This window comes from Grus americana, chromosome 5 (assembly GCF_028858705.1).
Source record: "Grus americana isolate bGruAme1 chromosome 5, bGruAme1.mat, whole genome shotgun sequence".
Taxonomy (NCBI): domain Eukaryota; kingdom Metazoa; phylum Chordata; class Aves; order Gruiformes; family Gruidae; genus Grus; species Grus americana.
In genome coordinates, this window is record NC_072856.1 from 37,856,397 (window position 1) to 37,873,274 (window position 16,878).

The window sequence follows — 16,878 nt, forward strand, 5'->3', positions numbered from 1 at the left end:
CAAAACATACATCACAGAAATAGTTCATTTCTCTTTGGTTTGAGCCTTTAATTATTCACTATCAGCATGTGATATTTTTCTGCAAAAACATGTAATTGTTTTTTTTCTGTTGAAGAGCTCTAAGATTTAACTCCTTCAGGCCTGAATGGCAGAAGCCCTGAAGTTCGGACTTTATTGCTGTGAACAGTTATATTGTCACACACAAACTCTGGAATCAGACATTGAAAGATGCTCTGTGTGTTAACTATACTTCACTGGGCTTCATAACAAATAACTCTAGCTGGTTGAATTTAGGCCAAACTTTTTTAACAACAAAACCCAATCTTTTCGCAAAACCCTAAAACATTGCTTAAAACTGATAGAAGAACAGTCAAGCCATGCAACTTCAATCTTATATGTCATGTCAAGAGACTGTAAAATTTATACAAGACAGTTTGCATGATTGGAAATTTTGGCATTTTTGCATACTTTTCAAACACTGTGCACTGTTTCGCTGATAATTAGAGGCTGTTTCTGTAGGGCTGAAGGAGCAAAATATTAGAGATTCGTCTTGTCATACAAGGTCATATTTTCAGTGAAGCACCTATAATTTGCCTAAGCCCAAAAAGCAAAATTAGATATTTAAGCTGTTCTCAGCATAATTTTTAGACTTTGATACAGCCTCTGTTTTTGAAGAGGTACTCTGTTGATTATTCATTCCGATAAAAAGTTCAAAGATTTTCTGATGGTAATGTCATTGATACTGTTTCTAATTCATCATTTCTGTGCTTAAGTAACTTTTAACCATTACACTTCAAAGAGAATTTGATCGCATCTCGCATTCAAATTAGGCTTCTGTAAGTATTTTTATTTTATTTTCAAAAATTTAATTAAATCTACGTTCCCCACCTGATTTCCATTTTTTGACCCCACGTCTTTTGAAGTAGCCTAAATATTTCACAAAAATTGTGTTCGTACAGGATCAACTTGGTCTAAATGTTCTGCACTGTAAGGCTTATTCTATGTTAAGTATTTTTCATATTGCTAAATGCTTAGTATTTCAAAAGGCTAGAAGGTAACAGTGACCATCTCAGCAGTTTGGAATACTTGGGATCTTGGTAGGGTGTTTCTTTTTGGATAATGTTGGATTATCAAAGTAGAAATCATAACTGGGAATGTATCAGTTTTGATTTAATGTTCATTGTAAAGCTTTTTGGATCTTTCCATGCTATATTAACTTTTAGCACACTGATTAAAACACTCATCAAGAAACAGAACAGAGTCTTAGTCCAAGAACACGAGTTTATTTAAACAAATTAGAACAGTTCCAGTAGCAGACACTGAGAGCTGGGCTTCCTGGACTGCCCATTGCCACAACGGCACTGCCATTACTGGGCAAAAGAAAAATACCGAAGAAGAGATTTGAATCTGGATCGCAGCTGATTAACCTAACTGCTGGATTATTCCTTACTGCATTCTGCCCCTCCCTTCCTCTTATTTACCCCCTTTTAGTTTCAATGCTTTGCTTTGTACCCATTTTTATATCAGAGCACTTGAGTCTGCAATTAGTTTTTACTAGCCAACATAACTACTTTTATTAATAATGCAAACAAAAAGGGCTAAACTTTGTGATGTGGGATGGACAGAAGCATGATTGCAGATTGGTGGGCAGAACTGAAGATACATATTTTAGTAGTAATCTGTCAGTTACTAATAGACCGTCAATATGTTGCTATTTCCAGTTCCCACCTTTATCCTTTTAAAACGTCTAGAAAATTCTGTGAAAATGTGTTATAAGAGAACAATAAGGTGAATGTACAAAAAAACCCCAAAAACCAAAACAAAAAAAAAACCAGGAAAAAGATAGGAAAATGTGTAATGAGAGATTCTAACGCCATACCCAAATGAATATGTCGTACAGCACAGAATATAATTATAATACAGTTGTAGTCCAACTATAACACATAATTTAAATATAATTTGTTACAGAAACTTAAATTTTAAATGCTACGAGTTACCACCTAGTCAATAGGTAACTTTTTGTCATGAGGTGCTGCCGATCTAATAGAAAATCTGCCTCTGAAAGGTACATAGTAAAATCTGCCTGGTTGCACATTTAGGAATTTAGCAATATTTTGTATAGGGATGTTGTCCATACTGGAATTCTGATAAAAGGTCAGTGGGTACAACAAATAGAAGTTGTTAAAATGTGGGGTTAGTGTATTCCTGAGATTGTTGCTGTCTTTCTCTAATTTCCATTAATTTTATTTTGTTTTAACTCTTAGGAATTTTTAGATTTTAGGTTAGGCAATTGCATGCACGTAACAAGGATGTTACTTTCCTAATACATTTTTTTTCTTGGATTGCAATTCATGAACATTGTATTTCAGAATATATGAGAATGTATAATACATTGTCACTGTCAAATTACAAATTCTTTAAATTTATAGATGTCTTACTGCTCAGAACACACAATTTTTACTATGGACTCTTCCTGTACTGCTGGATTTTGCAGGATTTTGCAGCTGATACCGTGGGGTACTTAATACCCAAACTCATCTCTTTGTCAAGTTTGTTTTAACTGATGATGCAGAAAAGGTAATATGACATTGGTTTGGCCAAGAATATTATGTATATTTGTGGATCTTTGTTGCAAGTTTCAGTTTCTATAACTTGACATATTTTTGCATTGGAAGTTGGGTCCCTAGAGAAAGGTATTCTGTTATGTATTATCACTACAATATGAATAAATAGGTAAAAGATTGTGATAAATACTGTATACTGTGTATCTTATATTCTATATGCATTACTATTATATATACTGTACATGTACGTCTAGTTGCACGAGTAAGTCTCCTTTCCACTGGGAAATGGTGGGTATGTCTATTATAAATTGGACATATGCATAAAATAATCTTTGACATACCTTAAAATGTTTTCATGTTGATTGTTATTTAGGTAGTCATAGATATAAGTAAAATCCATGTGAGACTGGGTATATGTAGAGGACGGGTAAAGTACGGAACCACACTATATGGCTAGAACGAGAACCATCACTTTTAGTTTAGTAATACTGTTATATTAATTAATAACTGTTTTCAGTTAACTGATTGTTGGTTTCATGGAACTGCTTCTTTCCTGTCTGCCAGTTATTGCAAACCAGTATCTTAAAGTAGCCAGTGACAGTCATGAAAAGCATGTTTTGAGCAATAATATTCAAGTGAAGTCATGGCTGGGAATTAAATTTTTTCTGTTAAGAATGGAATGTCACGGTGTTAATGTGTTTCATACACTGTGAATTACTGTTGTGTGATGAACAGCTTTCACCTTTCAATACAGAGTATTTTCTCTGCCTAGCTGTCCCTCCTCTGTTTAGAATCACAGTGACCCATTGGACAGTTGGCATGAGTAAGGGCTGTAAAGGCAGGTGGGAATGGAAACAAACCAACTCATTCTTCATAGGCTTTTATGACTGCAGTCTTGGTTCTCCTTGGACGCTGTATTCCAGAGCAGTGGGACAGCCGTAAGCAGTAGCACCCCTATTGTTAGCAGGTACTTCAACCTAGAAATTGCTACCGTGCCTTCTTGGACTGCTTTATCACCGCAGTGATAGTTTAACTGATGATTTAGTTTACTGTAAGTGGACGTTCTCCGTAGAAACTTCAGTTAATGTGGGAAGGATATTATGAGTTCCCTAAGTAGACTGTGTGTTTAAGGATAAAAGTGAGAGACAGAATCTGTAATATAAGCACATATAGGTATAGAAGGATATCACATCACTTCATCTTTTTTCTTTATCTTCCTTTAGATATTGTGTGTGTGGGTACAATTACCTTATAACCTGTGATTATATATGCTCTCTAGTCCCCTAGAACTGTAAGCATAGACAGAGAAAAATGTAGAAATCAAGGAGGGAGGAATGTCATTTGAATGTGCTAGCTATATCTTTTTTTTTTTTTTTATGGAACTGACAAAGAAAGAATACTGATATATTATGAAGCTGTCCTTTTCAGAATAAATTTAGGATAATAGTCATAAATAGCAATTGAACTGTGTGGGAAACCCAAATGAATGCTTATGTAACCTCATGTAAGGTTTAGACATTTTCCATTTAACAGAGAGGAAAAAGAGTATTTTTTGATTTTTTTATACCTTTACCCTGGCAGATTAAAATGCTTTTCATACTGTGAATGCAGTAAACTGAAAATCAGTGTTAATGATGAAATGTAAAATCTTCTGGAAAAAAGTATTTCATCAGCTCTGAATAATTATCTGAAACTTTGATATCACCTGATCTTTACAGTATTCATTTTGAAATATAGAAATCATACCGTTCCTAAAGGGTATAGTACCAGTTTCTGACATTTTAGAAAATGTCACTCTTTCATTAGCCAAGGGTAGTTGTTACTTAACCTGAAACTAGTATTTGGTAGATCTGATGAATTAGACCTGTTTCATGCGAACAGAGACTGTATCTTCTTTTGTCCTATACTGAACTTGTTTCTAGTAAAGAGCAGTTATGATTTAAGATGAACCGTTCAGTACTTCTGCAGTCAAGTTTTCTCCCTTGTTACGAATATCTATATTTCAAAATATTTTTGCCATATGTTCCGGCCTGAGTTTTCATTTCTCCTAAGCGAAGTCTCATTTTCTTATTTCATGTCTTTATTTCAAACCTATCTGTGTCCATTTTTATTATTTCTACTGGTGCACATTCTAATTTAGTATCCTCTGTGGGTTTCATTACCATGCTGTTAATCCCTTCTTCCATTGACTTAATGAAGATGTTAAACAAAATCAGGCCTAATACCAATCCCTGCGGCACCCCACTTCAGTACATTGGCATTTTCATTACTCTCTCCTTACAGACTATCAGCTAGTTAACAGCGTTTATAATTAGGAGAGTTAAAAATAATTTCCAAATATGCTGTATCAGATATTTTAAGAATCCAGATGAATTACAACCATTATCCTCCCTTATCTCTGCATATATAATTAATTAAAAAACACAATCAACTGTGATGGACATAATATGCATTTTCTAAAAGTGTGGTATCCATTGCTCAATAGTGCATGTCCATATTGAGTCATTTGCATTGCTTTACACTTTTAGACACTAATCTTTTCCACCTTGTTTTTCTGGACCCGTTACTTTTCTTGGTAAATACTGATTTGATTAAGTCTCTCATTCCCCATCCCAACTCTAATTGTTGTGGAATAGACTAATCTTAGTTCTTTTTAAACTTTGTTTTGTTTGGCATCTTCAGTCAAAGTGATATGAATAAGAAATGAGTAAATGATAATCAGTTTGGAGGTTTTACGCCATCTTTTAGATAAGGTATGTTCATAAAGCTGAGTGTTCTGCAGTTTTTCACAGTTGGCAGATTTTGCTAATGTGGTTGTGTGAGAACTTGTGATTTTTTTCAAAAGCTTGAGAGGAAATGGTAGGCTTTGTAAAAGGTGACAGATTAATAGTCATGAAGACTAGAATTCCACTGTCCCAAGGAAGAAATGCACCAAAGATTAACACTCTTGTTAGCATGCTCATTTTCAAGTAGGGAGACTGCTCTTTTTCTTTTTAGGAAAAAAATGTCCTTTAGGATGTGGAGAACAGGTTATTCTTTATGGCAATTAAGTCTTTGAACTGTCTACTGTGATTTTCTATAAAGGAACAATGTGTATCCTCTGTGCCAGTACAGGACATTAGACAAACTATGCATAATAAGTAAAGAATATTTGACCTCCAGTTTCTTCATTTCCTCTGTGTGTATTGGAGATTCCAAGTGGACCAAAACGAGAGTCCTGGAGAAGGCTTCAGACTCGCTGTCATGCCCACACGGCTGTATTAGATGGCAAGCCTTTTTCACCCACTTTATTGGAACCTTTCCTAAATGTTTATAACTACAGTTGCTGACTTTAAAAGCTAGATTTATTTTTGTTTTCTGTCTCATACTCCCTTGGAATGTGAATGACAGCTTTTGGGGTGGGTTTTTTTGTGAAAATTTCAGTTTCTGAATCTTTGTCTTCTGTAAATCAGAAGTGTGTGGTTTTTATTTCCATCAGTTGTAGAGCAGAAAAAAATTGATTTGGCATTGATCAGGATTTAAATATAACCAATACGTTGCCAAAAATATGTATGCAAATATTACAATTTTCTGTGATAGGATAGAACAGTTTTTTAAAAGTGTTTTCAAGCTGAAACTTTAATCTTACCTTTTCCTACGCTTTCTGGCCTGATTGTCCCTCTCAAGTCTGTGCATATAGCATTTTGTTAAACTTCAAGGTACTACAGACCTTCAGGAACGTATTATATGAGATTGCTTGCTGTAAATCCAGCACGGTTTAAAGGCTTTAAATTTGAATTATTTGATTTGTAGAGGATTGCAGAGGTGTTTACATTTGGGCAGCACAGAGTATGAATAGGAGGTATTCGGATATAGTATGCATTTGAAAACTGAGTTATAAATCTCTGAAAATTGTGGAAATGTTACAGCTATTTCAGTAAGATAGCAATAATATGCTATTGATTAATTATACTTTTTTGACTTAACTAGGAAAAAATATTATTTTATTTAAAGGGAAGTTCTGGAGTTTTGAGTATGATATGCAAGCATTTTACAAAGTTATATGTGCGTTCTTATAAACATCAATATTTTTTTTAGTCAAAGATAATCGTAACTCTTTTTTATTTTTCATTTCATTTAATCTTTTAGCTACTGATAACTGTACACATTTTCTCAAAAGAAAGCCTGTATCAAACTAAACTACGTGTGATCAAGTCATTTATGGAATTTTTAGACTACAAATTTGTTACAAATCAAGAAAAAAGTGAATTATATTGAAGGTTGTGGTGTATTAGAACCACGTTAGTCAGATACAATTTGTGCTTATAGTGTGAACTCAAAGCTTTTCAATTACTGTTGTCTAAACGGTACCTTTAAAACTTTATTCACACTAGGTAGTTGAATAAAAGATTTCACATTGCAAAAAGCAATTTCACCGTCATTAGCTAAAATAAGGGGGCCCTAGGAAGAAAGGATTATCATATATTAAATAAAAAGTTCACCACCTTACAGCTTTAATCCCGTTAGAAAAGATTATTTCTATCTAACTTAATCAGCCAGAGGTCTTTATTGCCTGGAGTATTAATTGATTTAGGTCTTCATTAGGGTCAGAGGTACACATGGCTGACCAGAGGCAGCCTATTAGCGCGTTGTCAGTTATGCTTATTTACATTGACTGACCGTAATGGTGGGTTATTTCACTGTTAGGTCACGGGGTCACTGACTCTTCTGTGCACCCTGACCTGTTAAAGGGCAGCAGTCACTCAGACACCTAACTGCATTCGTAACAAAGATTTGGCTGATTGCGTATTGACTCCATCCTTTCCAAGAAACACGGGTTACGGTGCAACTATTCACATTGGCCTGAATAACTGTGGGTGAAATCTCTCCGTTAGAAGTTCCCTGTAATTTTGGTATTATGCCACTTAATCGCTAGCAAGTTTTAATAATATCAGCAGGAAAAGTTTCATGAAGTTTCCATAGTTGCTGTCGGCCTTTAATAACAAAAAACCAAAACAACTCAGTGCATATCTATAGGTATCCTATTACTTCTGCTTCTTTCTAAGTAGCAATAATTATAGCTTTTTCTTGCTAATTAGCAGCTTAAGTTAGTCCTTATGTCCAATTAAGTCTGTTTTTCTATTTTTTTCTTTTCCTGAATTATATTTTGTAGGGGATATATTTTGTATATTTTGTAGGGGATATGTTGTGTCCTATCAGTAACTTATAATGCTGTTAAAAACGTTTTCATGGGATAGAACAGTTTAAAGTGGCACCAAGCATTCTTCTGACTTTTCCTTTCCGTGGTACCGTAGATGCTTTCCTTCTGCTTTCCTAAAAAGCGAATGCGGCTTGAAAGAAAAGGTGAAATAAACTAATAATTTGCTACTACACTGTCTTCCCTTTGTATTAGCAGTGATCTATATTATACTTAATTCCTGCAGCACAGTTACACTATAAAAGTAGTCATTCTCAAATAAGAGCTTAGCATTCCTATCTGTTAGAGTACTCCGAGGTTCTGATTGTCCACTGAATTCCCTTGATTACTTACGGTTGTGCCAACTGAGCAAAACCGCTGCTAAACTATTACGTTAGCTCATTAAGACTCACCTTTCATTTAACTTGCAGTGATACAAATGCAAATAAAAAGGGCAGAAATGTGGAATCGCATGAGGCCCCATTTATAAACTGCTTACTGCTGTGGAGCTAAATTGGAAATAAATTGGTACATGTGAGCATCTCCGCAGTACAAGGGTTTTTTTATTTTTGATTTGTCAAATCTTTAATGAAATTTTAGCACTGGAAATACGTGTGTGGGCTACAGTGAAAATTAAATCATCAGTGTAAGATGAGACATCTAGTGTATAAATACACATCCATTATATTATAGTTTTGTTTCTATGCTGAGTTTACTGGATACGCGAGTCCTCTAGACTTGATACACTGTGAATCTATAGCCTGAAAGATCTTCCGTTATCCTCGTAGATGCTCCAGAAAGATAAACTGTTGTAAGGTTCTAGCAGGGTTTTGCAGAACACTTTCACAACACAAGGACTGACGCTGTACATTGTGACATCTCCCGTTGTAAGATTTCAGTACTGTGAACAAGATATTATGATGTCTTCCCTGTTTTAAATGCTTTTTACTCTGCTAACAATTTTCTGTGTAATGCTTCAAATATTCTAGAGACAACCTCTTGAAATCTGCTAAAACAGTGTTTGGACTGGTTTGCTGCTTTGCCCCTGCTGATTGTTTATTTATGCTTGCTTTTCATGACCAAGTCACTGGGAAAAAAAAGAGGAACATCCCTCCTCCTTCCCTTATCCTAAATTATGTCCCCCTGAAATAGAGTTGCTGCAAACCCGTGGCCATTTTGACCCTTTCCCCCTCTTCCTCCCTTGCATCCACCCTTCCATAACATGGTGGCATGCTAGGAACACTGTTTTTCTGTTAATTACATCTTAAGATACAAACAAGTGTGTTAGGAACAGAGGGATTTTTTAATTGTTTTTTAAAGAAGTCTGCAAAATTCCCACTGAATCTGAGCCAAAAGTGGTGCCAATTTTGCTCAAATCCTTCAGAGATTTTTTTTGACCTTGCTTATGACCAGTGGGGCTAATTGTATCAGAACTATCCAGGATACTTTAAGAAAGTGCTATGTTGGTCCGTATTTCAAAACACTGACAGATATTTTATCGTTAATTAGTATTCATATTATGTCTCAAACAATCTGTTCAAGAATAGGGGAAGTGAACTAGTTAAACAGCTCTTCTGTCTACCTAATAATTAACATGGGTGATGCATGGAAAACCAGCAGCCCAACAGGGAAAAAAAAAAGGAATAAATATTGCCAGTGTGATTTTTTTTCTGTAGAAGTATAAACTACCTGTGTTGCAGTTTTTGACTAATGCCTGGATTTCACTTTGCAGAGGTGAAAATGAATGGCTTGCTTTAAAAACAAACCTGTGCCCCTCTGAATTATATTTTCCTGAATTTGTTTCTCATCTTGTCAGTATGCCACTTGGTAGCTGGCTGGACTCCCTTGTTCAATGGCACATATTTTAAAATAGCACTGTAAAAAAAAAAAAAGACCATTTGTTCCTATAAACCAAAATATTACTTGCATATTTTTTCCCCAAATTCAGGATTATATATAGCATTATCAAAACAATATTTCAGATATTTTAAACAATTTAAATAGTTGATGGGTGTCAGTTGATACATTATGTTTCCTCTCTGCCTCCTCCCCCTCTTCAGCTGCTAATCATAGAACTTGTATGCCAAATTGTATAAGATACTCTTCCAATAGTTACATGTGTGAGTCTTTTATGAGACACAGACAGTTACGAGGACAGATTTGGAGTTGCATATGGGTCTGTCACATGGTTTGATTGCCATGTCTTCTAGGACACAGATTTCTTTTTTAATTATTCTTAATTCTGAGGAATTTTTACAGTTTATACAGTAAATTCTGCAAAATTCTTCCTAAAGATTCCTTGCTCAGTCCATTTTCCCTCTCTTTACTCCTAGCAAAACGCTTCCTGTGCTGACTTCAAAGCTGCTTACGCCCACCTTACTTCCCACTTCTATACTTAGTTTTCTTTTGATATTGAATAAAATTTACTGCTTCACTGATCAGGAAATGTACAGACTTTCTAGAGAAGTGCAGCATAAGAGGATGAAAAGTTTTGATATTTACATTAAGATTTTATAATAAATCTTTGAGATGTCTGAATAATAAGAATAAATGTTTCCTTTGCTGGCTGCTGTTAAAAAAAGTAGGTCTTCAGAGTGTTGCCAGGAAGACTTTGGAAAATCAGCCCAAAGTAACTGCATTGCAGCTTAACTTAAAACAATATATTGATGGTATATCTGGCCACACATCTAATTCCATTTTCAAAAGGCGAACCCATCTCTTTGGTCAAATAGCACTCTTCTGCTTTTTATTTTCTATCTGCAATTTCCTTTTACCTTCTGGTGGATTATCATGACTTTTTTCATACACCGTCTTGTAGGTGTTCTGCAAGAATTATTTTATAGTATTTTTAAATTAGTTTACTAAAGACATTACAGATATATGCTTATACTTTCTTACATATTCTTACATAAAATAAAGCTTACCTTAAGACTTAAAAGTTAAAAAAATAGCATTGAACCAAAGATAGTGTGCATCATCACTCAAAAAAAAAGAAAGCAAGAACATACTTAACCGTGTTGGGGGCATCAGTGTGATCCAGCAACTGTTACAGTCAGTAACATCGGATATTATTGCTTTGAGCTGACACATCCAAGTATTAACTGCTGGGTTAAAGTTTATTGCAGGGCAGTGTTTCTATATTGTAGTTAAATCCCTGTCAAAAATTATCTTTAGACTGGCATGTTTGCTTCATTTGTGACAAATGATGGCAAAGAACAGTACTGTTGAAAGAAACTACCTGGAAAAGAGAAAAGTGCTTCCCTTGCCTTCTAAACACTCCCAGAGTCTTCTTTACTTATTTTTGTTTTCTTCTAGGTTGGAGATGTTGTCTACTGTGCTGGACAGATTGCTCTAGTACCTTGTACGATGCAGCTTGTTAGCGGCGGCATATGGACTGAGGCCATAGTTTCCCTCCGTCATGTCGAGCGAATTCTTCAAGCTATGAGCCGGACGACTGCACTCCACCATGTCATCACAGCCAACTGCTATGTAACTGACAGCAAGTACATTCCTGTTGCTCGCTCTATATGGCAGAAGAAATTAAGAGAATGTAAAAAGGTAGCTGTGATATCCATTTTTTTCTTTCTGGGTTGTCTTTTTTTTTCCCCTCTAAGTCTTGACAAGATTTTCTCAGTACGTTTCAGAGGGGTTCAAGTAAAGCTGATACAATAAGCTTTGATTGAGCTGTTATGTTCTGGCTCATAAGTGGTTGTGCACAATTGAGAAAGAAAATTGCTTAATAGAAAGTTATATTCATCACTAACTTTGTCTTAATTCCCCAAAGCAATGTTTTAAAGAACTCTTAAAGAGCAGTCAGTTCCTCCAACAAAAATGTGAACAATACCTTATTTGAATTACCTCTGCCCATATATTTTTACATAATAAGAACTGGGCATCTTCAACTTTTTGTGAGTTGTTCTGTTGAGGTTTTTTCCCCACTCTTTCTTACAAGCAAAATTGTCATGACAACTGAGTTTAGCAGTTTACTGCTCATTATCGTTTATTATTCAGCTGAACTTTTAAGACCAGATCAGGGTGTGCCTGTCTATTGGTTGACCCTAGATTATCTCTAACAGCATAATAATTTGCACAGTGATTTATAACCATACCATAATCATTTCTATTATATAAGCACCACTTTTCTTAAATAGCCCTGGAACACCCTGCAAGCATTGAAAAGATAATGGCCACAAATCTGGTAAATAAAACATAACTTCTCCACAAATGAGTAAAAAAGAGTAGTACCTGCATAATTGCTGTATAATTTAATATAACTTGATTATTATGGTTTCTCAGGGAAATACATAGCTTGGAAGCATAGCATATGTTAATGTTGCCACAGAAGAAGGAAAAATGCATCTGAAACTTTCCTTCTATTTGCCTTCACTTTCAATCTCTGCACTAGGCACTTGTCTTTCTGATTAAAGATGTAGACTTTCCTTAGACGCTCACACATTCAACCTTGATTTATTAATAAAGGACCCTCTTAAATACTGTTTACTAGTTCTCCAAGACCAAGTGTATTGCATCTGAATTCAATTCAGATTTTTTAATTCAATTCATTTTTTTTGCTATGTGACTGGTTGGTAACATGTACCATGACCATGAAGCCTACATGCTTTCTTATTTGTAATATGTATGATTTGAGGGCAGATGGGTGGTGTTTGCCAGTTCTTCCAAACTTCTTTTTCCAGATAGAATCTTTTAGGTCTTCCACAGTTGTTATACATACCAGCCACTGTCTATCGAGTCTTTTATTTCTTCCACTTACTGAGATGACTGGGTAGTACTTCTTAGCTACATGAAAAGTACTGATGAGGTTGCTTGCTTTTTGGCTATTACTAGTATCTGGTCCATGTCACTTTTTGATTGTTGAAGCCATAGCTTAAAAATGGATTGCTGCCTACACATACTTCTGTGAAAAGTTAGCTGCCTAACAGTTTTCAGGAATGTTTAAGAAAAAGTATCCTAGAGGAGCATCAGGCAATCCTAGAGGATGTTCATCAGTCTTATTCTGTGCTTATCAGATCATATTCATCAGTGACAGTATCAGAAAGAGCAAAAAAATATTAGCAGATGAAGTAATGTGTGCCACAATGCAATCTAAAAATGCTTTGGAAAATATTAAAGTATCAGTGAGAATGAGCCAGATGTTCCAATTTCCCTATCATTTTGTCAGTAGGATGTTCAGATAGAGGAATTGAATTTTTCCTTAGGCTATGCATACTTTTTTGATTAGTAAGGTTTTGTGTACACAGCAAAGCACAGAAAAAGATGTATCAAACACTTTTGTTACAAGGAACCAGAGGGAGGAATTGTCCTGCTCTGAAAATACAATTGTCCTGTTAATGGCAATAGAGATTTTGCATTGGAGGAGAAGCACCAGCTGGCATGGTATTAAGAGAAGAGTTCCTTTACTCTCAGAGTAAGGAAAACAGTAACATTTGAAATTTGGAAGAACTTTGTAAAATGACTGATAAATTGTACAACAGTTGTACTTCTCCCCCGCTTATTCCATAGAATTGATGAAAACAGGAAATGTAGTTTTTACATCTCTCAAATTTTTCTTTGGAGCAGCCTGTCAGATGCTGTAAGATGCTGCCTTTCTGGGTGGAAGCCAGAACGCAGTCGCTTTACTCTGAAGGCATCTGTATTTAACAATCTAAGTAGCATATCCCTTACTTGTGTGGGTTTGTGTAATTTTTGGTATCCCAGTACTACTACAGAAGGTTCTGTCAGATACCAGGACATGAAATAATGAGCTGTTTTCTTCAAGTAAACTAAGTCAGCCAAACCAAAAGTATTTTATTATTCTTGAACTGTATTTCAAGCAGCAGCCAAAGGCCTGAATCAATCGCAACCTACAGATGACTTAATACGAACAAATGGTATCTCAATTGAAATCGTTCTGCTTCTGTCATCCATGGGAAAAGGAGTTTGTTTGTGCCAACAAAACAATGCAGCTCAGAACTCGTTTCTTGTAAACTAGACATCATAAACCATAGAACTAATTATGTTTTAAAGACAGGGTTTAGACTTTACATTTCTGTTTGTTGAATGTTCTGTATTTAATAGCAAAATGATGGTATATGAAGATTGAGGTATTTGTATTTAACACAGCGACTAAACCATATGCATCAGAAGTGCCAAAGTTTCATTTTAGAGCACCAAAAATTATTAGCGTTCTGTCATATAGTGATGTCTGGTAAATATCCTCTACATAATTAATACCGTTCAGCAACGTCAGTTGAATCATTCCACATATGTGAAGTCAGTAGTCTGTAAAGCACAAAAGGGATTGTATAAATTGTTTAGGACACAAATAAATTGGACCTAACAGAACATAATGTAAAGAGAAACATGAGAATTGTTCTCTGGATGTGTTTACTTCTTAGAGCAGAGTGTGGACACAGAGTTGATCAAAGCTTCATTTGAGATAAAGCCACAGGGTCAGACACACTTACCTGGGCTTTAGAGGACTTGTTGTCACATTGAAAGTGACAACTGTCTTTTAGGAACTTCTCGAATTACGAAGAGAATAGTAAAATGAGTATGTTTCAGAATAGCCGGATTATTCCACTGATTACCAGAGGAGTGGCTCTAATGAGCATCAAGGATGGGAGGGGATTGTAAGAGAGGAAGAAAACAGTAACAGTAAGCGGGCTGGGCCCCCCAGCAACTTCTGACTTGTTTCAGTCACCCAGCCTCTGGCCCCTTCCTTATTCCAGCGTCATTCCTTGCTTCCTACACAACTCCTTTCCACTGCTGTCATCCTGATTTCCCTCGCTCCGGGTGGCAGCTCGGCATCTGTGCTCCCAGCACCGTTCCCTGCAGCCTCACCCCTCCAGTACAAGCCCGAGTGTTGCCTCCCTGAACTCCGCTTACCCGCAGCCATCGAGGGTTGTTCCTTGGGGCTGGAATCCAGCCCCTGTCCCTCTCTCTTCTTCCTTCCTACGTCCCTTTGAGTCGCAGCGTCACTGGAAAAGCCATTCGGCGTGACAGAGGAAAATCTGGTGGAGAGAAGGAAGGTTGTAGTAGAAAGCAAAAATAGCGGGGAGGGAAGGATAAGAAAGCAGCCCCACCGAGGTCTCGCTCAAAAAAAAAAAAAAATCATTGGGCTAACAAAAAGATCTTTGGATAAACATTCGGAATGTACACGAGAGAGTTCCTTTGTTAAAACTAAAAGGGTGTTGTAGGAACTGAGATCAAGAGCGAGGGAGCCGAGGTAAGCATTTAAGTTATGTGGATGGATAAGGCTGCACTGTTGTTAAGTAGTGGTTGTTGGAGAAATTAAAATATAGTTAAGGGAAGCAGTGGTTAATATCAAAAGGAAAAACAGAGGCTGCAAAAATAGCATAAAGACAATTATGCAAACAAATAATCAAAGCCAAAACCTAGGAAAAATAATTAGAATTAACAAATACAAGTGCCAGCCATCGGCAGCTTCCCCCACCCTATTTTTAAGTTACTCTCCTTCCGCAGTTTCTCTGTGATTCCCAGGCACATTTTGGGACATTTTGACACTCTTGAGGAGATACATTTAGTCAGAAATTGTAACAATTGTGTGGTAGAACAGTTTCTGACTAATCCAGTAGTTAGCATTTAGAGCTTTTTTTTAATTATTTTTTTTAAAGTAACCAAAAAAAAAAAAGCTTATAGCATTGCTGAAACTTTCTGGAAGAAGAACTGACAGTTTTCCAATTAAGTCTCATCTTGTGTTTTTCTTTACTTCACATCTTTTAATGACAGTGTCATGTAATATGATGATTTTATAAGTGGTTTTGCTAACTCATTCAGCAGAGTAATCAATAGAAAAAAAAATAAGCCAGATGGGTTGTAGTCCATTTGTATTGGGTGGGACAGATGGCATTATTGATAGATGGAAATATTCCAAATAATTATTGTATAATGATATAACAGTGACTGTGCCTGCAAAATTTTATTAATTTACTTTGTGTACGCACTTTATTCAGTAGGGGTTGAGCTGTACGGTTTAGACAGTACTCCCACTATATTTGGTGGGGAGCTGAGTCCACCCCCTACCTTTTTTTTCCCCTCCCCGTGGGCTTTCCATACAGAACCATCCCTGTTGTACTTTGTTGGAGTATTTCAAGTGATGGATTGTACTTCTGTCTGTACAACAGACTCCACTAGATTAACTGAGATGGGCAAGATCATGATTACATTTTTTTTTCTACCTCTGAATGCCTGCTTTTTGCTTTCTTTTGTTATCCTCACCAATACAGAGAAGAAACAAGCTGTACTGTCTCAAGATTTCAGGCATTCCAGCTTGTTTAACTGCTGTGTTTTATTCTTTTTACATCTTGCTAATCCCCAGCAAGATTTGGTATAGCTAGGCCAGTAAAATATATCAATTTGGATAAACTGCATAATAGATACAGGTTTGGGCTGTTGCTATTCAAACATATATTCCATGGCAAAGTACCATTAATTCATTTTTTTTTTCTGTGAGTTAAGAGCACATTAACTTACAGAAAAACTTGGAGGCCATTTTCTGCTTTTTAAATACAGTTCTTGATAAACATGACTGAATGATAAAAACGAGTTTCAGTTCTTGTTTTGATTTGGTGGCGTACACAAAGCTCAGAGGCAGCTTTTCCAGAACTATCTATCTGAAATGTTATCTCTGATTTCTTTGTTATAAAAAGAAAAATGTGTAGGGAAATACTTTAGTACATTTAGTACACAATGTTTTGTTACCAAGAAAAACTTTAGGATTGCCTGTATTTGTAAGTGAACCCAAAATATTGGTGAAGAGAGATTTTGAAATAGTGAAAACACTATATTTTGTTAAGAATAGATGACAGGGTTGGTTAGAAAGATAATATTTAATGTAATTGCAAGATGTATTAATAGCTCTAAGGCCATTAGCTTATATTTTTTGCTTGAGCAATTCATTTTATACGTACTATTTTTTCTTCAGATGATGATGATATTATAGCTTGATTCCACTTTGAGTTATTTTATTAGGCAGCTGCCACCGTATTTTCCATCCTCAGTAATGAAAAATCTACCTGCTGAAATACTTCCTGTGACATGAAAAACTATGCATCTTTTGGCTTTTATAACACAGCTTGCATTTGGATGTTAGTTGTCTGGTCCTCTCCCTCCAATAAA

General features: G+C 35.7%; 1 protein-coding gene across 2 annotated transcripts in view; it reads left to right on the top strand.

Moving 5' to 3' along the window:
• Nucleotides 1-16,878, top strand: part of DPH6 (diphthamine biosynthesis 6) — a 212,956-nt gene that overhangs the window by 136,242 nt on the left and 59,836 nt on the right. For both annotated transcript variants that reach the window (XM_054828767.1, XM_054828769.1), the window contains exon 13: nt 11,056-11,298. In XM_054828767.1, coding sequence (XP_054684742.1) covers nt 11,056-11,298 — 243 coding nt within the window. The remainder of the gene's footprint in view (nt 1-11,055; nt 11,299-16,878) is intronic.